The sequence below is a fragment of the Miscanthus floridulus genome, chromosome 2, assembly GCF_019320115.1.
Source record: "Miscanthus floridulus cultivar M001 chromosome 2, ASM1932011v1, whole genome shotgun sequence".
In the NCBI taxonomy this organism is placed as follows: domain Eukaryota; kingdom Viridiplantae; phylum Streptophyta; class Magnoliopsida; order Poales; family Poaceae; genus Miscanthus; species Miscanthus floridulus.
The window spans coordinates 170,558,813-170,584,711 of record NC_089581.1 but is presented as its reverse complement, the minus strand read 5'-3'; the positions used below and the strand labels follow the sequence as shown (position 1 = coordinate 170,584,711).

General features: G+C 43.8%; 1 protein-coding gene and 2 pseudogenes across 3 annotated transcripts; all 3 read left to right on the top strand.

The window, feature by feature from the left end:
- The first annotated feature begins 7,263 nt into the window (after positions 1-7,263).
- LOC136540636 (FH protein interacting protein FIP2-like) lies at positions 7,264-11,569 on the top strand (annotated as a pseudogene).
- Positions 11,570-11,743: 174 nt separating this feature from the next.
- Positions 11,744-16,002, top strand: LOC136540635 (uncharacterized). Of its 3 annotated transcripts, none has more exons than XM_066532636.1 (10): positions 11,744-11,810; positions 13,048-13,498; positions 13,577-13,774; positions 13,853-14,220; positions 14,307-14,435; positions 14,517-14,710; positions 14,783-15,077; positions 15,163-15,255; positions 15,343-15,680; positions 15,774-16,002. In XM_066532636.1, exons 7-9 carry the CDS (start codon positions 14,919-14,921, stop codon positions 15,643-15,645), a joined length of 555 nt encoding a protein of 184 aa, XP_066388733.1. In that variant the 5' UTR covers positions 11,744-11,810; positions 13,048-13,498; positions 13,577-13,774; positions 13,853-14,220; positions 14,307-14,435; positions 14,517-14,710; positions 14,783-14,918; the 3' UTR covers positions 15,646-15,680; positions 15,774-16,002. The 3 variants fall into 3 exon arrangements, with proteins under 3 accessions (XP_066388733.1, XP_066388734.1, XP_066388732.1); XM_066532637.1 differs by lacking the exon at positions 11,744-11,810 and adding an exon at positions 12,405-12,506 and having other exon boundaries at positions 14,795-15,077; XM_066532635.1 differs by lacking the exon at positions 11,744-11,810 and adding an exon at positions 12,405-12,506.
- Positions 16,003-16,451: 449 nt separating this feature from the next.
- Positions 16,452-24,000, top strand: LOC136537440 (uncharacterized; annotated as a pseudogene).
- Positions 24,001-25,899: the final 1,899 nt, after the last annotated feature.

The window sequence follows — 25,899 nt, the reverse complement described above, 5'->3', positions numbered from 1 at the left end:
GTCCTTTACAATAGCCGGAGTTTGATATTTATACCCGGGACCTGCGCATGACTCCTGTCTAAGCACGACTCATCACAATTTTTGACCATAGAGAAAATATTTCTAATTTAAGATAACTTGGACTCTAATATTTTTCCTTTTATAGAGTCTATCATGTTTCATCCTGGTGCCGATCGTAGCCTTTGTCATTATCTACTGGCGCTGCCTGGAGAAAGCCGATTTCAGTGCTGCATTCGAATCAGTTGATCATGATCTGCACGCAATTAATTCTCTGCTGACATGATCTTGGGAGCTCTCGAGTCCTGGGACTCTTCTTCTAAATTTTGATGTAAACAATATGGGATGTTGATGCTGCATTGCATGAGGGAGCCCCAACGCAACACGGCGGTGTGCTTACTGCTTCACTGGTGCTGCTTGGAACATCATGTCACAAACAATGCCACCTTTACGGCTTTATTACTTCCACAACGTGAAGCATCACTTGCTTCAGTAGCTGGACCTACAATATAGGACTAAAAAAAAATTTAACTCACGTGCTCTCTTCTTCTCAGTCCAGCGACAGCAAGAACTTTTCAGGAGCAAGTACCAGCGCTTCGACTTGCGCCGATGCCAAGAAATTTTATTTTGGTCATCAATATCTGCAATGTTTAAGCATCGGTAGAAGTGATGCTCAAAAACCAAAAAGTGATTTTGAGCGTCACCTCGTCACTACACTACGGAAGGCCTAAGTGTCCACCTATGTGTTCAGTTTCAAGTTACGAATTCGCAGACGTTTATAGTGAACTGCAGAGGCACTAGTATCCGTGTCTGACGTGGAGCATACATAAATTTTGAAGACTGAAAAGCGTGTTAAAATGTCGCCTTGGGAGGAGAAAGGGAGAAAAGCCGGTGCATGCATTCCTTTTGGCTACGCTGGACTTTACCCTATATGGCTAATGATGGTGTAGGTCTACGTTGTTGCTGCCCTTAACAAAGTCAACAATGGTGAAGCTAGCCGAGCATAGCTGCAATGGGATCTACAGAGATGAGATCATGAGAGGGAGGAGTGATTATAGTAGCGGCTTTTAGACGCCATGCAGAAAGTGATGTTTTAACTTTGTTTTTCGCTGGAGCGTGGAAGCAAATGACATTCGTGAGACCCTGGGATAATAGAAAAGGAAAAGGAATCTCTTCGAGACACATGCTTGATTTCCTCTTAATTTGTTCAAAAGCAAGCAATGTAGGAACAAAATCATTTTTTATTACGTGAGTATCGATGAATGCAGATAAATTGAGGTACAAGCATTGCGCCTTGTGAAAAACAATGCTTGGATCTTCTCTTCTTTGAACCATACTTTTTTTCACACATTGTGGCTGCTCTAAGGCTCCCTTCATAGCTAAGCTTCTCTTCACTGATTCACCGCTTAGTGCTTCCTAATGCGACACCATGTCTTGTGGTCTCAGGCTCCATGTCTACCTTCTACATAAATATCACATCGAACGGTGGCCTCACATTGCTCCAAAGAAGCCTATAGAGGTACCGAGGACCTCATTGTCATGTATTCTACTCAAATGTAAGCGGGCCTTTGGCGCGGGCAATCAAGCCGGACCGCTACATATCTAGGTGGGCGTTGGACCTGCTCGATCAACTAGGAGAAGACCCACAAAGAAATAAAGGGACAACTGTACAGGAGAAAATTGACATGAACCAGAAGGTTGCAGCCCCTTCTTCCTCTCTCTCTTGGATCCCCTTCTCTTGATGCTCTCCATCTGACCCCCTTCTCTCATTGTTTCTACCACCTAGTATTTACCTTTAGTTCTAAGATTTGCCCCCAAATTGTATTTTCAAATACTCTTGGATGTAGTGAGATTTGGCTTTAAACCCACAATTGCTTGAAGTTAATTTATGCATTCAGTGAGACAATCAAGCAGGTTCATAACACTCGTCTAACAAAAAGTTCATGCACCCGGTAGAATGTGCATTGCAGAAAGGAAATAGCCTCAACACATGTTTTAGAGGAACCCAACAATCAAACACATCGAATCCTTGCATGCTAGGCCACATCAAGTACGACAACGATGCTTTCTACTGGCCATACTGATCTTATATTTAACGCTATGACATATTGCTCGTGCTAACGCTACAGGTCACATTCTAATCTTATTTTTCCTTCAGACTAACACTATTGTTAGCTTGCGCTGATGCTGCCCTTATTTGTCGCAATCTCTTCTCTACTTAGAGTCTTGGACTAGAGTGACGCCAAGCCAATCTCTTCTCTATATAAGTATATGATCATAAAATGTAACACCCTCGGTGTTACACCGTAAATCATTTACTAAACATATCATGAGCATCATGTTTATGTGTTAATGCATGTAATAGAGTGTGTAGATCAATTTTCGTAACTCAAAACGATCAACGGAAATGCGAAATGAAAGTTAATTCCCGTCATGTTATATCACTTTGGGTTTAAAACCAATTTTTATTAAGCAAAAATGCTATAGAACATGTATGTGATACTTAAATAAAGTTTGAAGTACAAACTTTGTAGATGACAATGAAATATCTATGGTCGAAAAATGATATTACTAGCTAAGATTTCCAATAGCTTAGAAATGCAATTTGAAATAGAGTTCAACTCCGAACTTACAAAATTTCTTAAACTTTGGAAAGGGTAGACTTTGCTTTGTTCATCAATTTTTGTAGAAAAATTTAGTTAAGAAGAAGAGTAGTGTCATGGCCTGTTTTAGTAGCCTAATATACCCTCTAAAGTATGGTGAAGATGGTTTGGGTGTTTGGCCAACCGATTAGTTGTTTTGGATGCTTTAAAAAGCGTGCATGGCACGTCCTCGGTCGGTTTCCTCGCGTAGGTGCGGTCACCGCGCTCCTAAGCCACGACGTCGGCGCGCCGGCCGCTGTGGCAGACAGCCCTGGCGCACGGCTGCCCCACCTCACTGTCGCGCTACTACATCGCCACTAGCTCCCAGCCATGCGCCGTCACGCTGTCGTTGCCCTACCCCATCCCGCGCTGCGATGCCGTCGCGTTCGCCACTGTTGCCACGCATCGCGCCGCTGCCGCTGCCATCATGTTGCTCCAGTATGCGTGCTACATCGTGCTGCCCCTCCCTGGCCCAGTTGGGTGCCGTCTGCACATGGCCGTGCGCGCCGCCATTGCTTTGCCATTTATGGCACTGCGTCCGCGCGGGCTATGTTGATCGGGCGCGCGCCCGTCGGCTAGCACTGGCGCGTGGGCCTCCCGGTCTCGCCGCTCGCGTCCCGCCAAGGCGTAGATGAGCCAAACCCACTGCCACACCCATCTCTCCCTCCCTCTGCTTTCCGCCGTCGTCGTGTCGTATCGCGGTGAAGCCAGAGAGCGAGCACCTCTTATCAATTCCTCGTGCTCGCATCTCTGCCTTCACACCCCCTCTCTATCCGACCCCGCCTCACCTTGACTCGTGTTGCGCCAAGCTCCAATTTTGGAATCTTGCCGCCGCCGTGCCGTTAAGGCTCGTCACCGCCCGCGTCGTGGCCAGTCTCCACCACCTTACCCCACGCTAATTCCTTTGCAACGTTAGCTCGCCTTGGCTTCCTCTTCGTCGTGCGCACGCTAGTCATAGCTTTTGTACCGCCTCCTCGCCATTGACGTGGCTGTGCCTTAATGGTTCGCCATTCGCCTCGCCGCGCGCACGCGGCCAGCCTCGTGGGGGTCATCTTCAACCAAGCCAGCTTCTTGGTAAGGTCATCGGTGAGTTGTCGTTGCTCACCCGCTGCCCTACTGCCTTGATTGTTGCTGCGACTCACCTGAACGTCGTTGCCATTGCCATTGCCATAGGGTGTCCGCCATCGTGGAGAGATCCTTCTATGGCGTCTCAGCTCACACAACCGCTGCCCATCGTCTCGCGTCAAACCCTAGGTGAGCGTTGGCCTCGTAGCTAGGTCAGCGTTGGTCCCGCGTGGCCGACGTAGGCACCTGTGCCACTGCTCGCCGTGTCGGAGCGCGCGGGGATGGCCGAGGGCCTCAGCGTTGTAAAGAGGAGAAAGGTCCGAGGGTTCTCTTGCATAAGTGTTGTCTATAGGAATAGTAACGCGGACTGCGGGTTGTTTTGCTCATAGTCTAGGGGCGTTTTTGCATATGTGCCAGCACGCGCAGCCCTTCTCACCGTGGGTCGCCTCCGTGCGTGTGCCGCACCTCGCCTGTGGGCCGCCGAGCGCTCGCGCACTCGCGTTGCGCCGCGTGGACCGCGTGGGCCGAAATCGGTTTAGATTTTTTGTGGAAAATAGAAATAGCTTTTCATTTGTAATTCTGAGCTGAACTTTAATAAATCATATAAAATCATGTAGATGTCCAAAAAAATATGAAACCAATTTTGTTAAGTTCCAAAAATTATGCTCTATCTGTTAGTGTGTTTAGTTCATATATATATATATATTTGTTGATACCAACGGCTATTAAATTATTTGTGAGTATTTAGTATTATTTAGATTAGTATTTGTAGGAATTTTTGTGGTAAATTGGTAATAGCTTTTACCATTAAATTTTTACAGTAGATTCATTGTATTATTTTGTGTTCACTATAATTTTTGTAGCTTTAGAATAGGTTGAAAAATATGGTAGCTAAGTACTCCTTGTTGTAGTATACAGGAAATCGTTAATAAGAGTAAGAATATATTTTAGTTGCTAAGTAGCACTTGTAGGTGAAACCCTGCTGATTTGATGGAAATGATGATTAGCAAGGTATCTTAGTCATTAGTGCTAGCTTAGTGGCCTAGTAGATGTATTCTTATTTTAAGAACTACTGTTGCCTTAATATTGGGTGTTGCATCGTCATTGCATGCATGTAGAGAACGAGTTGGTGGAGTTCGTGACCGAGGGCGAGTAGGAGTACGAGGTGATTGAAGACTACGAGGAGGAGATCCTCGTGCAGGAGGAGGTCCTAGAGCCACCGCAGACTGACTGAGCTAATGCCGTGCCTATCCAAGGCATGCCCCGGTGCATAACCCTTATTTTGAATCATCATTGGATATATATATATATATATATATATATATATATATATATATATATATATATATATATATAGAACTACTATTCTGTAGCTGGCCATAGAATAACTTATTCTGTAGCCACTTTGAGTTACGATAATTACTATGTTAATTTACGAGATTTACAGTAACTCCTTACTAAGTGGTTTACTATAACGTTATGGTAAATATTCCCATGTGTTATAGTAACCCAACTATCGTAAATATGTATTGACATTATGGTAAATTAGTATATAAAATTATGGTAAATAGAGGTGGCTACAAAATAACTTATTTTGTAGCCGGCTGCTGAATAGTCTCTCCCTATATATATATATATATATATATATATATATATATATATATATATATGTGTGTGTGTGTGTGTGTGTGTGTGTGTGTGTGTGTGTGTGTGTGTGATGTGTATTTACGTTAAATGAATTATATTGAAACTACATGCATAGATAAACCTACCTACGAGTCCTACTAGCATAGGTCGAGTAGCTGCTATGCTTAGGTTTTTCGGTAGCGTGAGTAACTTGTCGTTACTCATAATATGTGATTACTATTATTACTCTCATGATAAAATGGTGAAAGAAAATGGAGACCGAGCAGGGATATATTACGGGTATTGGTGGGTGTAAGAGGATGTGTCCCGCGGTCAACGGGGCATAGCTTGGTTACACTGTTTTTCCTGTCCGTGTCGGTTAAGGACCGGGCGTTGCATTGGATTCTAGTCAGGTCACAGACTTATTATCCTAAGCACATACTTATTTATAGGAGCAGGAAAGGCTCGATGCTCTTTTATCGTGGGTTCCGGCTCTTTCTGGACCGACTGATTGGAGGCGGGGACGGTGGAGGTCTAAGCACCACACTGAGTCTAGGACTCAGGTGTGGGGGCTTAGAGTCCAATTTTGGATGGGGACCTGAACCCCTTAACAAGAGAGTGGTGGGTTGGTTCTGCTTGTGCCTGTGATACAAGCGGGGGCATGTGTTTCGGAGTACCCAGCTGGGCACATTGATTCACGAATCGCTGGGTAATCTAGTATGACTTGTCTACAATCTAGCACCGTAGTAAGAACTGGAAGATAAAATATGGTGAAATGGATCTGATTGCTCAACTCTTACTTGAAAGTAGAACATGTGCTTATATAGAATGATTAGCTAATGAACTAATCATGACTGCTAATAAAACACATACATAAGGATTCACTACTAGTATTGCTTTTTGCAAAAAGAAAACTATGCAAACCATAAAACATATCATATCCTTTGGAGTTAAGAAATTATTCCCACTAGTCGAGTAAGTCTTGCGAGTACCTTGTGTACTCAGGGTTTATTTACCCGTGTTGCAGGTGCAGCTTGAAGAGTAGCTGTTGTGTGGAGGATTATTCTGGTGAGCACAGACGGATTCTTGTATTCTATCGTTAAATGTTTATTGTAATTTCGCTGTTTAGATTCCGCACTCTGAACTTGGTACTGTAATAATGTATTTTTTAAGAACTCTGGTCGTATGAAATGGACTAAGTATCGTAAACTCGTTCTCATTATTGGATCCTGAAGGAAAAACGTGGATTATTCGAGTTCTCCCTTGGAGTGTGCTCGACGGAATTCATCCGATATAACTTGCTTTCAGGGTGCTTAGTGTCTGGTGAAGACGAACGTCTCTGAAGGTGTGTTATTTCAGACGATTCTGCCACGTAAAACACGTCGTATGCTCAGCTATATAAGGATGTACTCGTACACTCGTATTGAATCTACATGAGATACTTGTCAAACTCAACTAAGGTATACTCTAGACATAAAAAGTACCACAAACTTAGAAAAAATTTGGAAGCGTCGAGGAAAAAGAGTAACAGTTGAACCTGGAGAAAGTAAACATGTTTTAGAGTTGATAGTTTCATAATTAATGTATAAATTACTCCATCCACTCTAAGAAGAACGTATCTCTCACTTTTCGAAAATTCAAACAATTTTAAGTTTAACCTAAATTTATATAAAAATTACTAACATTTTTATATCAAATAAATATCATTACATCGATTATAGAATATATTTTTATAAATGCTGATACTTTTTTTATAAATCTGGTTAAATTTAGATAACTTTGGCTTATCCAAAATGTAGATTTGTTTTTTTAGTGACGGAGAGTGAAGACATTTGCAACCTTTTTTTTTCCTTTTATTTATAACAAAGAAAAGAAAATAAAGTAAAAGTAAAAAGTAAAACCCAGCCGTAGCCGGCCAGCAGGTAGACGAAGGAAGGCACGGGCTACCCAACCATCTCCATTCTCCACTTCTCCAGATCCCCCTCCGCAATCCACCTTCGCGTGCCTACCACGGCGCCGGTGCCGAAGCCGGCGACCGTGGCCATGCAGTCGCCGGAGCCCTCCTCCTCCTCCCCGGTCCTCCTCAATATAGGTCCGTGCCTTTCCCTTGCCTGATCCACCGCCCCCTTTGCCGTTCAGGGTGCGAATCAGAGTATCTCTGGTCTTACCATTTTATTCACGTCGATGCAGGGGGCAAGAAGTATGCGACCACCGTGGAGACACTGACGCAGCGGGAGCCCGACTCCATGCTCGCCGCCATGTTCAGCGGGCGGCACACGCTCCCGCAGCACCCAACCACGGTACGCCCGCTGGTTCTTGCAACTCCCGTGGGACTGTGGTCTCAGCTGATGGGTTGAATGGTTTTTGCCATTGTATCTAGGGGAAGGGGATGGTGTTCGTTGACAGGGACGGGAAGCACTTCCGGCACGTGCTCAATTGGCTCAGGGACGGCGCCATCCCCGTGCTGTCGGAGTCCGACTACCAGCAGCTGCTGCGAGAGGCAGAGTACTACCAGTTGCTCGTAAATAGAATAACGCTCGATCGCGTCTCGTTTCCTTACAAATTCTGATCTCATTCAACTGTTGTCCATAAGGCGATGGTTTCTGCTCTAGGGTCTAGCTGATTACATAAACGAGAGGCTGGGTTGGAAGAAAGCCGACAGTTTGGAGGCTGAATTGACACGAAAGGACGTGATCAAGAGCATACAGGCGCAAAGAGTCAGATTCCGTGGCGTGAATTTGTCTGGCCTTGATCTGTCTAAGCTTGTAAGATCTTGGTAGAATTTCTCCTGTTGTTATCTATCCACATTATTGACTATTGTTCCTTTGTCATTGGAGCTGTTGTTACTCTGATTTCTACCACTCTGCTAGCTTATCGTTGTGTGGTGTCCATGATCAATTTGACAGTGTTTAACTCTCTTTTCAGTTTTTTTGTAGTTTACAATTTGCACTCTGAAAATATGTTTTTTCAATGCTCTGCAGGACTTATCAGAGGTGGACTTCAGTTATGCATGCATTAAGAACACTGATTTTTCATGTGCTAACCTTTACAAAGCAAAATTTGGGGTAAATCAGTTACACCAAAATCCTTTATTGTTGTTTGCCATCTTCTTAGGAGTAGCAGCCTGTAGAAACTATGCTAATTTACTTGTCTGTGACTGTATAAATGTTTCAATTCCGTCTCATATTTCTTAAAAAGAGCTTCTTAGTATAGTTCTTGGCTAAGATTTTTGCTGTATAAAATGAAACATTTTACTGATGATACCATACCTCTATATTCTTATCAGCAGGTGGAAGCATTGTCTTCATCTTTCCAAAACGCAAATTTGCGTGAGTAAGAAACCATTCTACTTATCAGCAACTGCGTGGCTTCTTCTATCTCTCTAGAATTTAGCATTCATGTTCACCGCTTCGGAATAACAGGTGTGAGTTTATTGGAGCGAATCTTCAAGAATCTATTCTGGATGGAGCAAACCTTCGAAGTGCCAACTTGCAAGGTAGCAGTGCTCACATTAATCATGTTCCTTCATTTCTTGGTTCTTGACAACTGTACTATTGTTGGATATCTTTGTCAATTGTACTATGTCTCTAGCACTATGTATGAATTTTGATACTTCCGTATTTTTGCAAGGACCATTGTTGAGTTGCTATAGGCCTATAAGTGATATTGGTTCTAAGTTTCAGTAGCAAGTGATTATAAAAAGAAAAACATATGCTCTGTCTATTTTGCAGATGCATGCTTAACACGATGTAGCTTCATTGAAACGGATCTTCACTTCTGCCCATTTACAGGTATGCAAACCATTGTGCATGCTACTCAGCATATTGTGTTCCTGTTCACATACACTATACTCCATGTCAAAATCTTTATGGACAGTGGAATAAATCATAGTGTATTTTTATTTTTGCTCTGTTGTTGGATGTTAGTGCAGTGATACTATGTTTATATATCAGCATCCAAAATGTGGCAGCAGAATCCAGTGTTTGCTGAAGTGCATTCAGGAGACATGCCTGTTTGTTTTCCTTCATAGGGATAATGCTGTATTATTTACCTATATTGGTGCAAATAAAAGATTCATATCAACTGGCTTTTAGTAGGCCGTAAACCATAAATATTGAAATCTGATTATTACCTGTGCATCTTATTGCCCATTCAATTGGATTTTCAGACTGCTAATCTTACACAAGCCAACTTAAGAGGAGCTAACCTTGAAGCAGCCAATCTCAAGGTAAAGTGAAACTTCATGTGACACAATTTCCTAGGAATGTTGATTTTTTTTTTTGCCTGTTAGAACTGAAGCAAGTTTGTGACAGTATAATCTCTAACCATCATGGTGAAGGCTTTAGCCTATCATGTTCATACTCTTAGCGTGGTAAAAAATATCCATGCAGTTCAAAACTATTGTTTGCTTCCTTTACATTATCTATTCCACACGCCATGAATAATACTGGAGTATGCTATCTGACAAAGGAGCAAACATCCTTTTAGCAAAATCATTATTTTTATTACACACATCTATGTGACTACACCCATGTTATCTATGGCATAGGATCGATGAGTTGGGTGTTTTTTTTTTGGGTAAAGCATTAATTGGTTCTTAGACTTCGATCAAATTTGTGAGTTCCTTAATTAATATGGGCAGCAAGGGGAATATGCGTACTAGTCATATCAACAGATAAGCATTCAACAATTTACATAAGTGACACTTTGAATGCACCTCTTGTTACTGTCTATAACCATTCAATATGGCCCTGTTTGGTATAGCTTATATGGGAAGCGCTTCCCAGATAAGCTGCACAAATAGAGTAAAAGCGGCGGTCAAAATAAGCTGGTCTGATCCAGCTTCTGCTTTTTAGTACAAATGGGAGCTGTGGGAATAAGCGTGGCCAGAATAAGCTGCTGAAAAGCGTAGGCGTTTGGCTGTTGATTTCAGCTTATTTTGGCCATAAGCAGCTTATAAGCTGTACCAAACAGGCCCTATGATGTGCCCTGGAAGCCATTTTTTGTTACTGAAACATACAGTCCTGAGCATTGACACCAGTCCTTATTTGCAGTTGTACTAATACTCATTACTTATCCTAGTGAAACCTACTTTGTGAGCATGTGCTGAAGCTTATTTTTATTTTCAGGGTGCTAAGTTGTCTGGTACAAACTTGCAAGACGCAAATCTTCAGAGAGCTTACTTGCGAGAAGTTTATTTGCGTGACACTGTATGTTCTTGCGTCCTGTCCCATTTACTAAGGATCTTGGGTCCTCCTGTTTACACTTTACAGTACCTCACGTTCTGTGCAAGTAGTTTCTACACATCTCATGATACCAACATATAGAAATCGAAGGATGAATTTTAATTGCGTTTACTTTGGTCAACAGCAATTGACTGGTGCTAAGCTTGGAGGTGCAAATCTGCTTGGAGCTATCAGATGATCTACAGTTTGTCCGTGTAGCTTCATACTGTGTATACTGTACTGTACAATTTCATTGGAGGTAATGCCTGAGGCATGATCATCTGTGCAATACTGGTCTCGATCATGATTGAGAACACAAATATTCCCTCCGTTCCAAAATAAATTAATTCATAGAATCACCCTAAGTCAAAGTATCTTAAGTTTGACCAACTTTATAGGAAAGGGTAACAGTATCTGTGACACCAAATAAGTACATTATGAAAATACATTTCATATGTATCTAGTGATACTAATTAGGTGTCATAAATATTGGTGCTCTTTTTTACAATTTTGATCAAACTTAAAATAGTTTGGCTTAGGACGACTCTAGAAGTTGATTTAGTTTGTGACGGAGGGAGCACATCAGAGAAAAGTATTGGCTCAATCCTGTCAAGTACACCATCTATGGAGTTCTTTGTACGCTGTCCTCTGATTGGAAGTTTAGCAATCTTAGCTGTTAGCGATCAGAGCTGAAACCATCATTAGTCCACTGTCCACCAGTGGAGTATAAGGTATGGCTGTTCTTAAATCTGAAGTAAGCCGCAGGCACATTTCCTGGGTCACGATTGCAAGTGGACTGATGTACCTGTATCGTTGTTGCTTTCGATCTTGGTGTCATTGTCATATCATGTGGAGGTGGTATGCACACTATTTTGATAGGTCGTCATGTGTATTACTACGCTGGCTCGGATCAGGCCAGGCCACCGTTGTATAGTAGTACGGTGAAGGTGGATTGGTCGCCGGCTGGAATCACCAGGTTGTCACTTTCCTGCGTCGGCAGCAAATGCTATACAACTATCCCGTATTTGTATCATAGTTTCACCTTAAGACTATCTCCAACAACAACGTCTAAAATAAGACTTATTCAACGTTTGAATAGCGCTACATTTAAAGGGTTCAATATCTATTTAACATCCTCTCCAACAACAGGACTAAAAAGATAATTTTTTTTCTTCTGCAAATAGGTTTTCAGGAGAGAGGATACTTATATTTAAGTTGTGCCTCTCAGGTAACTCAAAATGGATCTCCTGTACAGGTACTCTCTCATCCAAAATAGATCTCCCGTATAGATACTCTGTTAGAGGTTGATTTTACATCTTCTGCTACCCTTTTTGGGTTTGGGGTCTTAGGCATTGACATGGGCAAGCACTCCTTGTGCCACTCCATTTACATCCTCTTCCATGTCCACCGGATCCGGAGTTCATCTGCGTTTGAATGCGTCTTTTCGTGACCCGAGGTAGAGTACTTCATGGAATGTGCGTCGTGCTGCCAAAGGCGGCTCGTTGAAGAAAGTACTCGGCTATGGAGGTGAGGCCCCAACCGAAGGCGACGACGACGACGATGAGGGCGAGGTAGTCCACCGCGTGGGCAGTAACGCGCGGCCTCTTCAGCTCGAGGCAGTGGATGCACAAGTGAAGTGAGAGGCGCGGCCCCGTGGTGACGAAGGAGACCTTGACGATGGGTCACCTTGACGTGGTAGGGCTCTGCCGTGCCACCGATCTTGGCACGGCAGTACCGCGCCACGGCGCATGGCGCGGTAGGGCCAAATAAATATCGCGAGCGAGCCCGCCCGCCCCCCCCCCCCCCCCCCCGCACGCCCGCCCGCCCGCCGCAGCGCAGCGCCCGCACACGCCTGTGCCCGCCCGCCCACGCCGCGCCCGCCCACTCCCCAAACAGCGCCTACGCTAGCCGCGCCACGAACACCGGCACGTCAAGGCCGCTTGCTCCTAAGGTACCTCCCTCTCGATTTTAAGTTATTTTGATTATTATTGATTTAGGATAATTAGTGATTTAGGATAGTTAGTAATTTAGGATAGTTAGGGTTTCATGATTGTTATTGATTTATGATAGTGATTTAGCATAGTTAGGTTAGTGAATTTGTTTGTGATTTACGTAGGTAGTTTTTAGGTTTGAGGTTGTATGTTCTAGTATAGTTAGGATTTTGGGTTTAGGGATTGATTAGGTATTTATTATTTAATTTATAGTTAGTTATTTAGTTAGGGATTTTGGGTATAGATACTAGTTTATAAATATCGGTACTTACCAGTGCGTGATACGTCGATTTTGATGACTTCATGAAGTTTCGTCAAATGCTTATATTCCTAGTGAAGTTGTTTATGTTACTAGTGTGTGATATGTCTGTTAATGTTACTTTGAATATATACATGTGCTTTCATATTGTGTTCGTATTGCATAACAAGTAGTTCAAATTTTACAATGCTACATAATGTTAATTTGAATTCTCTAACGCTTTGTTTATCAATTTATAACAGGATGGCCCCTCCCATGCAGCACCCATTGTACCACATTCTTGAGGTGGAGTACGACGACCAGCACCGAGCACACATCTTGAGTGACAATGGCGTAGAGGTGACCTTGCCTACTTTGAGGCCCCGCACGCACACTAGGGCGCACTAGTGGGACGAGCATTATGCGCCGTACACAGTGGCGGATCTAGAGATATAGGTTAGGAGGGGCTTATTCTTCTTAATTTCTACACGTAGCCTCTCCTTCTAAAGTTCAATGGCTATAAATTTATAGCAGGGGCTTAGGAGGGGCTCTATGCATCCGGCGACGATAGTGGGGGCTCGAGCCCCGGTCGCCCCAGTGCTAGATCCGCCCCTGGCCATACATACGGTGTGCTGGCTTCCTCAAGCTTGTCCGTGTTATCAACCACGGTCTTCTGCTCCTTGACCCAACACTACTTACTGCAGTTGTAGACAGGTGCGAGTGCATTCTTTGTACGTAAACTTTCTTGTAACAAATTTGAGGCAACTATCAGTCGTTCTATTCTTATAATAGGTGGAGGCCTGAGACCCACACGTTCCACCTACCTTGTGGCGAGATGACCTTGACCATGTAGGACATGAAGGCTATTTTTAGCCTTCGGTTGGGGGGACTTTCAGTGACAGGGATAGTTGACAACGATCACTGGAGGGAGTTGGTGGCTTAGTATACTAGCTTTCTTCCACCGGACGACGAGGCTTCCAAGAAAAATAAGTGAGAAATTCAAGCCTATTTAATACTTGCATTGCTTTCCTGTAGCTATCGGGTCTTATTTTCTTTGGTCAATTTTAGGGAAACTTCTGGTGTTTTGTCGTCCTGGATCACGGAGTGCTTTGATTACTTAGACCCACAGGCTGAGGAGGCTCAGATCGACAGGTTCGCTCGAGTGTGGCTCTGGTACTTTCTTGGTGTTTTCCTCTTCCCAGACGCCTCGGGCAACACCATCAGCTGGATCTTCCTTGACATACTACGCCAGCCGTGGGAGAACATAGCAGCGTACAGCTGGGGGTGACGCAGTCCTGGCATGGATATATCGACAGCTATGCGTTGCTTGCCGTCGCACCTTAGGATATGCGAACCTTGGGGGTTGCTCGTACCTACTCTAGGTTTGGTGTTGGGAACGATGGCCTGTTGGGAAGCCCCTTAATACTGGTTTACCGGTAAGTACTTCGGTTCATTCTATTCTTCGATATGGTTATATATGATGAGTTTATTAATGGTTAATTCATTATCGTGTTCAATGCAGTAATGGAACGGGCATGATACACTCCCTACAACTCTGTTTATCTGAATGAAATCAGAGTTAGTTAGAGGGAATGCGAGGCACAAGTACTGGGAGTACACGGACGATCTCGACGTCCTGACATAGCATCAGGTTACACTCTCTTTACTATCATACATGTATCTTGTTCGATCTACACTATATCACAGCCTAACTCAATTACGAAATGTTCAGGTGCATTGGTATCCTTGGGATGCTCCAGAGCTCTAGTACTATCTCAGTCCTGTCACTAGAGACGAGTCAGAGGAGTATCGCTACAACGTCCCTCTTATTTTCTTCCACCGCTTGCCCGTCAGGGTTTGTAGACAGTTTGGAAGAATGACAGGCTACCCACCACTGCTTTACTCCACCAACCAAGGATTGCACAGGTGCGTTATCGATTAATAACAAAGCTACAATTCAGAGGTGTGTGTGGTACAACTAACATCGTTTTATTGTAGGTATGATTGCAGGAAGAGGTACAAGACCAAGGATTGGCGTGTGATACACAACGCGCGCATCCACTTGTGAGAAACCAGGGAACGACAGCCGGTCCATGCGGGTCCTCCACACGACCAGCACACCTTCGATGAGTACATGCGTTGGCTTCACAAGTCTACGAGGACACATATCAAGCCCCCGTACATTAAGGAGGCAATTGACGAGGACTCGAAGGAAGATGTGATCGAAGATGTGTACGACGTTACCACTAGAGAGGACACACAGCTACAGAGAGCCCCGCTACAAAAATACATGGTAAGATACTTGAATGGTACAATTTGTTAGTCATTTGGTATTAAGTATGTATACTAAAACTGTTCAACCGCGTTTCTGTACCTAGGCGACACAATTGTCGAGGCTGTTCAACGAAGCAGCGTTCCGGCTTCACGAGTCTAGAGGGCAAGGGCTAGGCGTTCTCGAGGCTTTTGTGGAGGTAAACATAAACTAGTTTGTTTTGAAAATATTTCTTTAGTGTATATGTGTTTGAAAAATGTATTAATTTTAATGTCTATTTATGCAGAAGGTGAAGAAGAGTTGTAGGAAGCTAGTCCAAAAGCTGAGCTGCATAGACACTCCTTATGAGGAACTGCCACTCCCGACGCGGTCGGGTGGCACGTCTTTAGCCTCTTTGAGGACACCAGCCGACCCTTCTCAGCCGATGACAGGTGCCACTTCCGCGGTGCGTACATCATCACATCATAGCGCTGGGAAGGACCCTGCAACCGAGGACGACGACGATGACGACGACGACCCCCGGGCTTCCGCAGACAGCACGACCAGTGGGACGATTGGCCGCAGGACGAGATCGGCATGTCTCAGCTAGGTGGTGCCCCGTTTGGTACATAAAGAGCCTCACAGGTACTAACAAAGGTAGTTTCTTTAAATACGTAGGCTACATGAACTAACGATCATAAAGAATTTTAAGTAATTGTGCATATCATATACTTGCAGGGTACGAGCCGTACGCACCGGCGATGCGGCCACATCGACGTTGGCTACACTCCCAATGTGTTGCCAATAAATCCGAAGAGACAAAAACGTCTAAGGGATCCTTACACTCCTGAGTCTTAGTTTGTTAGGTCGAACTATTATTGGCGTCCAAAACTTGCAGACATAGTTGGTTATGTTATGTCGAACTTATGTCAAACCAATGAAAACATTATGTGGCAGCTTGTCAACTTGCGTACGGACTTCATTTATTTGCTTTATATTCGTTTCAATGCGTCGCGACATCACTGCATGCGAGATTAAGTAGCAACTAGTTCGAAAACCGACAGTTCCGGGGTATCTCGACGCTGGTGGCCGGCGTCATGCGCGAGGGGTCGAGAAAGACGGGGTCTATGGTCGCGTTGCCGCCGATCCTATAATATGGGGCCAAAAAGCCAAATAAATAAGTTCCATTAAAAATATTTGTTTCAATCCGATCCAATTTTTTTTAATCGATTAGTTAACATGGTGGTTAACCGTATTATAAAAAACAGGAAAAAAAATCATTGGCTTATCAAATTCTCTATTCGGCCGTGAAAAAAATTCAACAAAAGACAGAAACAAATTCACTATTGATTTTACGTCAAGCAATACTTAGAATAACTCCCACTATCGGCGCAACGCGTTCCGATTAAACCGTCTATGTACCGCCAGGCGGGCGGCGGGCGCGACAACCTGGTGGGCTTGCTGCTCGGGCAGGTAGGACTGGCCGCGGGGTTTTATTCGGCTCTGCCGCGCCACAGAATAGGGCGCGGCACTGCCGCGTCAAGGTCGGTGGCGCGGCAGGCCCTGCCACGTCAACGGTCAGCGAATCTGATCGCCGCCACGTCAGCCCTCTGTCGCGCCACCATGCATGGCGCGGCACAGGCATTTGGTCACGCCAGGGCAATAGGCGCGTCCAAAAGTGTTAGTTTTTATTAAAAAAAACAGGCCGTGTTAAATTTAAAATTAGTTTGCAAAAAAAAAAGTGTTAAAACTAAAAAAAACACATCCCGATGGACCACGCAGAAGGACGACGCATCCAGTGCACACCCCGCCCCACCCCAGCCATGGACATGGGTGTTGAGACTTGAGAGCCAGCGGGAGTTGACGGCCGCACCGGCGGCGGGGACCGGCACGGGAAGCAGCCCCCCAGACGGGAGCGGGCGGAAGCACCTCTCCTCCATCGCCAACCACGTGCTCCGGCAATGTTCACTGTGCGTGCGCTGTTCGTCTTCTCGATCTTTATTCGTTTGCTGTCATATCGGACCAACGTCAATCATAAGTACAGAACTTCTAATCTTTTCCAGTTGTGCTCAAATCTAGTTGTTGCAGGTTTAGTTTGGAATATGCTTAGACACTCGGTGATCTGAACTTCCATGCTTTATGATGTGTACCCATACTTGTTTGTTGCAGGTTTAGTTCGGATGCAGTATTATTTGTGGAGACAGACATGAATGAATACAGGGACCCATGAATATACGCATCTTGTATTTGACAACTTAATAATGCTTAAGCCAAAAACTTGTAATCCAATTCTCATTTCCATCAGTTTAGAAGGGGTGGTATTATTTTGAAGCAAGCAAAATCTCTTCTCGTGTAGCATCCTGAACTGTATAATTTATTGACATGTTTTATCTGGGTTTGTCTCTCTAGAGAAATCCTTTTGGCTATATGTTAGCATAGAGTAACAGACGTATTCTTTTCTTAAGGAAAGAAAACTTAAAATGCTCTTTAATTTACTTCGAAATTTGGCCAACTAGCCCCGTTCGCTTGTCTTAAAAATGGCTTGTTCGGCTTGTTTTTTCAGCCGAAACAATATTTTTCTCTCACAACAATTAAGTCAATGCCACACAGGACATTGGACAGGAGTGTCAATGATTTGGTGGCAGACTGCGAGTTGGGCTTAAAGACTGCAGCAGTTGGCAACTATTCAACAAAACTAGTTGAGTTTTGCAGTCTTCAGGCCCTGCAAATTATCACATCACATGATATTGGGGAGAAGATAAGTGACGGTTCGCTAAGTCGGTTCACCTTCGATATGATGCTAGCTTGGAAACCCCTACTCCATCGGATCAACAGGTCACCATGGTTGGCGATTAAGCATATGTATGTCACACATGAGAAATGCTCGAGTCCTGAACTGAATGACACGTGCTAAATTTTACAGGAGAGCATAGCGAAAGAAAGGGAAGATAGGAAGGAGCCACTCGGAGAAAATGAAGCTGTGATTATCGCTCTCAAGCGATCCTCGATAACTCTCTCCTATAGCTTCATAGTATGACTCATCAACTTAATTTCCCGATAATTAGTACAACTTTGAATATCTCCTTTATTCTTGTAGATTGGTACCAATATACTTCTCCTCCACTCATCAGGCATCTTGTTCGATCGAAAAATATGGTTGAATAGCTTGGTTAGCCATACTATAGCTATGTCCCCGAGGCATCTCCACACCTCGATTGGGATACCATCCGGTCCTATCGCTTTACCTCCTTTCATCCTTTTCAGTGCCTCTCTGATCTCAGATTCTTGGATTCTCCGCACAAAGCGTCTATTAGTGTCATCAAAAAAATCATCCAACTGAAAAGTTGTGTCCGTATTCTCATCATTGAACAATTTGTCAAAATACTCTTGCCATCGATGTCGGATCTCATCCTCCTTCACCAAAAGATGCTCCATTTCATCCTTAATGCACTTAACTTGGTTGAAGTCCCTTGTCTTTCTCTCACGAACCTTAGCCATCCTATAAATGTCATTCTCTCCTTCCTTCGTACTCAAACGTTGGTAAAGATCCTCGTACGCTCTACCCTTTGCCACACTTACAGCTCGCTTTGCAGTCTTCTTTGCCACCTTGTACTTTTCTATGTTGTCCACACTCCTATCATTGTACAAGCGTCTATAGCACTCTTTCTTCTCTTTAATAGCCCTTTGGACTTTCTCGTTCCACCACCAAGTATCTTTAGCCTCACCTCCACTTTCTTTGGTTACTCCACACACCTCTGAGGCCACCTTCCAAATGTTGGTTGCCATCTTCTCCCACATGTTGTTTATGTCTTCTTCTTCTTTCCAAGAGCCCTCTTTGATAACCCTTTCCCTGAATATCTCTGACGTCTCTCTTTTCAGTTTCTACCACTTTGTTCTTTCAATCTAAGCTTGTTTATCTCTACGGGCACGCACCTAAAAACGAAAGTCTATCACCAAAAGCTTATGTTGAGAAACAACACACTCCCCTGGTATCACCTTACGACCCAAGCATGCTCGTTTGTCCTTTCTTCTTGTGAGGACAAAGTCAATCTGGCTAAAGTGTTGTTCGCTACTGAAGGTCACTAGATGAGATTCTCTCTTTCTAAAGAAAGTGTTGGCTATCATCAGGTCAAAAGCTACCGCGAAGTCCAGAACTTCCTCTCTCTCCTGATTCCTACTACCACAGCCAAAACCTCCATGAACTGCCTCGAAACCTGCGCTTGTAGTACCTACATACCCATTAAGATCTTCTCCTATAAAAAGCTTCTCATTACTGGGTACAGCTCTAATCAGGCCATCTAAGTCTTCCCAGAACTGTCTCTTAACACTTTCGTCGAGGCCTACTTGGGGGGCATACGCATAAATTACGTTCAAGACCATATCACCAATGACAAGCTTGACTAAGATAATCATATCTCCTTGCCTTCTCACTCCCACCACACTATTCTTGAGGCTCTTATCAATCAAAACTCCTACTCCATTTCTATTCGCAACTGTCCCTGTGTACCAAAGCTTGAAACCTGTATTGTCCACCTCCTTCGCCTTCTGACCCTTCCATTTAGTCTCTTAAACGCATAATATATTTACACGTCTCCTAGTCGCGGTATCAACTAATTCTCTTAACTTACCTGTAAGAGATCCTACATTCCAACTGCCTAAACGGATTCTAGTTGGTTTGACTAGCTTCCTTACCCTTCACACCTGTCGAATCAGATGTGAAGACCCTTGCTCATTTTTCACTACACCCGGGCGCCGATGTAGCGCGCCACTAAGGATGCGACAACCCAATCCTTGATCACTTGACACCGTGCCTAGATCGCGACACGGCGCGTCACGGGGGTGACGACCCGGCCCTTGCTCATTTAACACCATACCCGGGTTCCGATATGACGCGTCGCTAAGAGGGTTACGCCTCAACGATTTTCTTTCGGGTTTTATCTCCATTAGAATGGCTAGATTTAACGTTGGCTCGCCACGTCTATCACAACCCTCCTCCTTTACCAGGACTTGGGACCTGCTATGTTGAGACAACATAGGCGGAGTTATGCCTCTTCTTGTAAGCATGTCAAATAAATTACTGATTACCAGTGTATTATGGTCAATTTGCTCTAAGCAGCCATCAATTGGTTACCCAGGTGAATGAAGAGCCAACTGTTAGGGAAGAAGCGTACGTGTGGTTTGGATCTGTATTCCCTTTGGCTTGTGACGTGGTTAATGCTCGATTCACATTTGAAGCTCTCACTGCTACCACAGCTAACAGGCTGCATTATCCTGGTGATGACAGATTCCTGAAAGAAATGGATAAGTATGCTGCCTGTTCCATGATTGGACCAAATATTCTTCATTTGTCAACATTATTGTCAAATGTATGAACCATTACAAACTCTAATGTTTTTTTAGGTCCTTCAAATTCTTTCAAGATTTGCCAGCTCCAATTGGAACTGAATTCGCTGAAGATGAATTCATTTTGCACATGGAGGGCACAGCAGGAACACAAAGGGTAGTGAGGCACATTGGAAGCACTAGTTGGCCAGGTAATCAATATGATCACTTTGTTTCTGGTTGCTTCCATTTCTCATATTCTACTAATCTGAATTACTAGTTTCCTTTATTAGTAAATAACATATAACCTTAGTCAATGTTTTGGTGTTTTTGGTTTTCTAGGTCGAGTGACTCTGACGAACAAGGCACTATATTTTGAGGCTTCCGGAAAAATTTCATACGAAACTGCTATCAAGGTTGATCTTTCAGACACTAGAATAGAACACCAAATTAGCACTGCTTCAACAGGCCCTTTTGGTGTGCCATTGTTTGATAAAGCCATTATGTTTGAGTCACTATGAGTTCCATCTTAAATAGAACCTTTCGGTGTTCAGCTTAGGCTAAATGATCATTTAGATCAGAACCTCTGGTTTTGGAGTTCCCCGAGATGACTAGCTCAACAAGGCGCGATATGTGGCTTACTCTGATCAGAGAAGTACTCTTTATCCACCGTTTTATATCAATGTACAACATAGTATCCCCCATTCACAAATGGGAGGTACACTCTAGAATCATATTGGGAGTAATGAGGCTCCACGCCGCAAGAGAGATGCTACGGATGTCACCACCGCCCGCTTCTAGCTTTTTAGTGTTCTCACTGTATGATGGCATGCCTAAAGGTGATTTTGTGCTTGAGCAACTAGCAAGCAATCTGAAGCAGACCTCCACTATTACCCGATTGAGTGCATCCTATGTATTCAAGGGTTTAAGCAAATCTTATGTCACGCCTTTGAGTGCGGAGCTAGCCAAAGACCATGACGCAGACTCCAGTAGCCACGAGCAGCCCCTGGCATCCCTGGAAAACAAGATCGATCAAGTGAAAGGTGAAGCCAGGGAAGTCACCGCTGCCAGTGCTGCCATCGAAGGGATGAAGGATGAAGGCATCTCCGATAGTCTTCTTGTATTGGTGGTACGATCAATTCCTTAACTTTTTTTGCTTGGTATCTTCGTTGCTCTTCTTGTGCTGTCTTGGATTAAACCATCATCCTTCCCTTCTCTATGCAGGGGTTGGTCGGTCCCATCGGCAATGCCAACAAATAAAGTAGAAAGCCGATCATGGAACGATATACCTGGATATCCATGGCTTTCCCTTCAATATTGAGATCAAGATGTCCATTGGATGACATGGGAGTTTTGATAGGCTTAACATTCACCATGTTAAATTTCTTGAGCATATCATGGGCTGAAAGGTCCTAATATGGCTAGAGGGGGTGAATAGCGAAAAACAAATTTGCTCTAGCTCTACAAGAGTTACAAGCCACCTATCCAATAATTCTAGTTACTATGATCACTAGACACATAATTTACTAAGTTACTACTCACTAAAAGCTCTCACACTTGCTACACTAAAGAGCTCCACTAGATGAGCTTAAGCTACAAAGCAAGCTCTTAATTCTAGCTATACTAAAGAGCTTGCTACAACTAGTTTACGGGTATGTAAGTGAGTAAGTAAGGTGATTATACCACCGTATAGAGGAGTGAACCAATCACAAGATGAATACTAAATCAATCACCAGAAGAATACCAAAGGGCAAGAGACAACCAATTTTCTCCCGAGGTTCACGTGCTTGCCAACACGCTACGTCCCCATTGTGTCGACCAACACTTGGTGGTTATGCGGCTAAGAGGTGTTGCACGAATCTCGTTCACACAATTGGACACCGCAAGAACCTACCCACAAGGGAGGTAACTCAATGACACGAGCAATCCACTAGGGTTACCTTTCGGCGCTCCGCCGGGAAAGGCATAAGTCCCCTCACAATCATCGGGAGATGGCCACGAACAATCACCAACTCGTGCCAATCCTCCTCCGCTGCACTAAGCCGTCTAGGTGGTGGCAACCATCAAGAGTAACAAGTGAATCCGGCAGCGAAACACAAGCACCAAGTGCCTCTAGATGCAATCACTTAAGTAATGCACTTGGATTCTCTCCCAATATCACAAAGATAATGAATCAATGATGGAGATGAGTGGGAGGGCTTTGGCTAAGCTCACAAGGTTGCTATGTCAATGCAAATGACCAAGAGGGTGAGTTTGAGCTGGCCATGGGGCTTAAATAGAGAGCCCTCATGAATAGAGCTGTTGGCTCTCTGTTCCCTGGAAAATCAGGTCGACCGGACGCACCGGTCGGTTTGACCAGATGCAGGACCCCAACGTCCGGTCCTCAGATTTTCGCCACGTGTCCCCTGCTTCAAAAGCTAATCGCCCGATCTCAACAGTCATCAATACATTTAAGTTATGACCGGACGCACTATAGTGTAGGATCGGACGCACAGTTGCCTAACGTCTGGTCACTTCCAGTAAGGTTCCAATCGTGACCGGACGCGTCCGGTCACGCCCGACTGGACTCGCCCAGCGTCCGATCACTCTCCCTCTTCTCTGTGTGTCGCCACATCAACATGACCGAACATTGAATAGTGTTCAGCCAGAGTCTGGTCACCTGCGTCCGGTCTTAGGCCGAGAGTACCACCTTCTTTTATAATTGATCGAACACTGCTCCTCAACGTCCGGTCACCACGTGACCAGTGTTCGGTCACTGTTTGACAGTGGAAAACACCTCCTTCGATTCACCAACTTCTCCACCCTTGCTTAAATATGCTAACCAACAAGTGTACCACCTTGTGCATGCGTGTTAGCATATTTTCACAAACATTTTCAAGGGTGTTAGCTTTCAACTATATCCTAAATGCATATGCAATAAGTTAGAGCATTTAGTGGCACTTTGATAACCGCATTTCGATACGAGTTTCACCCCTCTTAATAGTACAACTATCGATCCTAAATATGATTACACTCTCTAAGTGTCTTAATCACTAAACCAAAAAGCTTCTAACAATTCTCACCTTTGCCTTGAGCCTTTTGTTTTTCTCTTATTTTCCAAGTCCAAGCATTTGATCATCACCATGCCATCATCATCATCATGTCATGATCTTCATTTACTTCATCACTTGGAGTAGTGCTACCTATCTCATAATCACTTTGATAAACTAGGTTAGCACTTAGGGTTTTATCAATTCACCAAAACCAAACTGGAGCTTTTATGGGTGTACTTCGTTTGACTAATAAAAGTTCCATCCTTCACCTGCTTGATTTGAAATCCGAGGAAGAACTTCAACTCACCCGTCATGGACATCTCAAATCTCTTCGTCATGATCCTACTCAATTCCTCACAAAAAGTATGATTAGTACTACCAAATATTATGTCATCGATATATATTTGGCACACAAATATATCTTTACCAACTTTATGAGTGAAAATGGTAGGGTCGGCTTTACCTATTTCAATGCCTTGTTTAAGCAAGAATTCCTTAAGGCATTCATACCATGCTCTTAGTGCTTGCTTAAGCCTATAGAGCACCTTTTGGAGTTTGTAGACGTGGTTGGGGAACTTGGGATCTTCAAAACCCGGTGGTTCTCAACATAGACAAGTTATTGAATGGGGCCGTTGAGGAATGCACTCTTCACGTCCATTTGATATAGCTTGAAATTGTGATGAGCGGCATAGGCTAGAAGCATTTGGATTGCTTCAAGTCTTGCCACCGGTGCATATGTTTCCTCAAAGTCTAAGCCCTCTACTTGAGTGAAACCTCGAGCAACCAACCTTGCCTTTTTCCTTGTCACCACTCTATTCTCATCTTGCTTGTTGCGGAAGAGCCACTTGGTACCAATGACATTGATATTGGGTCATTCCACCAAAGTCCACACTTAGTTTCTTTCAAAGTTATTGAGCTCTTCTTGCATGGCCATCACCCAATCTGGGTCTCCAAGTGCTTGTTCTATCTTAAGAGGCTTCAAAGAGAAAACAAATGAGTAATATTGGCAAAAGTTTGCTAAATGTGAGCGAGTTGTTACCCCCTTTCGAAGACTCCCAAGGATGTTGTCGATGGGATAATCCCGTTGTATTGTTTGCCTTAGTCTTGGATGATCAATGGCCTCTTGTCCATCTTCTGGATCTTCATTATCTTCTTACTCAAATATGGGTTGTAGGTTCTATCCTTGAATCAGAGTTGGACTTGCTGCTACTGTCAGAGGGAGTGTGGCACTATCGCTCTACTGATTTGTAGCAGAGGTTGGCTCCCCCTCAGCATTAGGTACGTCAGTGGAACTTTGTTCATCAGTAGCTTGAGGAACCTCCACTTCAGTGACTCCATCTTCTTGTGGTCTTATATCATGAATAGCCAATTGCTTGATTGCTTTACATGGTGGATCCTTCTTTCCTACAACACCTGAATCAACTTTCTCCATTTGAGAGCCATTAGATTCATCAAATGTCATGTCTATCGCTATTTCAACTCTTCCAGAGGTTTTGTTGAAAACATGATAGGCATGCTCATTTGATCCATAGCCAAGAAGAAAACCTTCATCAACTTTAGGTGCAAACTTAGAGGTTTTGGGTTTCTTATTAAGTATGAAACACTTGCACCCAAACACTTTAAGGTAGGACACCTTTGTTTGTTATCGGTTAGAAGCTCATATGAAGTTTTCTTCAACTTCTTATGTAGGTAGAGGCAGTTGATGGCATTGCAGGCGGTGTTGACGGCTTCGCACCAAAAGAGGTCCGGCGTCTTGTAATCATCTATAATTGTTCTTGCCACATCAATGAGTGTACGGTTCTTCCTCTCTACTACACTATTTTGTTGAGGGGTGTATGGAGTTGAAAACTCATGCTTGATGGCCTCTTCATCAAGAAACTCCTCAACTTGGGTGATCTTGAATTCGGTCCCATTGTCGCTTCTCATTTTCTTGATGGGGAGACCAAATTCCTTTTGAGCTCTTTTAACAAAAGTCTTCACTTTGTCTCTAACTTGACACTTATCAAACAAGAAAAAAAAACCAAGTGAAACAGGAATAATCATCAACAATAACAAGACCATATTTGTTACCCCCAATACTTAGGTAGGCGACCGGTCCAAAGAGATCCATATGTATGAGCTCCAATGGTTGCGTCGTGGTCATGATGCTCTTTGGTGGGTGAGGTACGCCAACTTGCTTTCTGACTTGACAAGCGCTACATATCCTATCTTTTTCAAAGTGAACATTTGTTAGCCCATGGATGTGTTCGTCCTTTTGAAGTTTGGCCAAGTTCCTCATCTCTACATGGGCTAGTCGGCGATGCCAAAGCCACCCCATGCTAGATTTTGCCACTAAACAAGTCTCAAGATTACCTTTACTTTTATTGAAATCAACTAGGTAAAGCTTGTTCTTTAAATAACCCGTAAAGACAATAGAGGAATCATCCCTTCTAAAGACTTCCACACCCTTATTCATAAAGAGACAATTGAAGCCCATCTCGTATAATTGAGAGACGGATAATAAATTATAA

Excerpts from the sequence above, each read along its gene's own strand:
- LOC136540635 (XM_066532636.1), top strand. The coding sequence starts at position 14,919 with ATGCGTTGGCTTCACAAGTCTACGAGGACACATATCAAGCCCCCGTAC. Across the intron at positions 15,078-15,162 it reads CCCCGCTACAAAAATACATG|GCGACACAATTGTCGAGGCT; the intron begins GTAAGATACTTG and ends TTCTGTACCTAG. Across the intron at positions 15,256-15,342 it reads TTCTCGAGGCTTTTGTGGAG|AAGGTGAAGAAGAGTTGTAG; the intron begins GTAAACATAAAC and ends CTATTTATGCAG.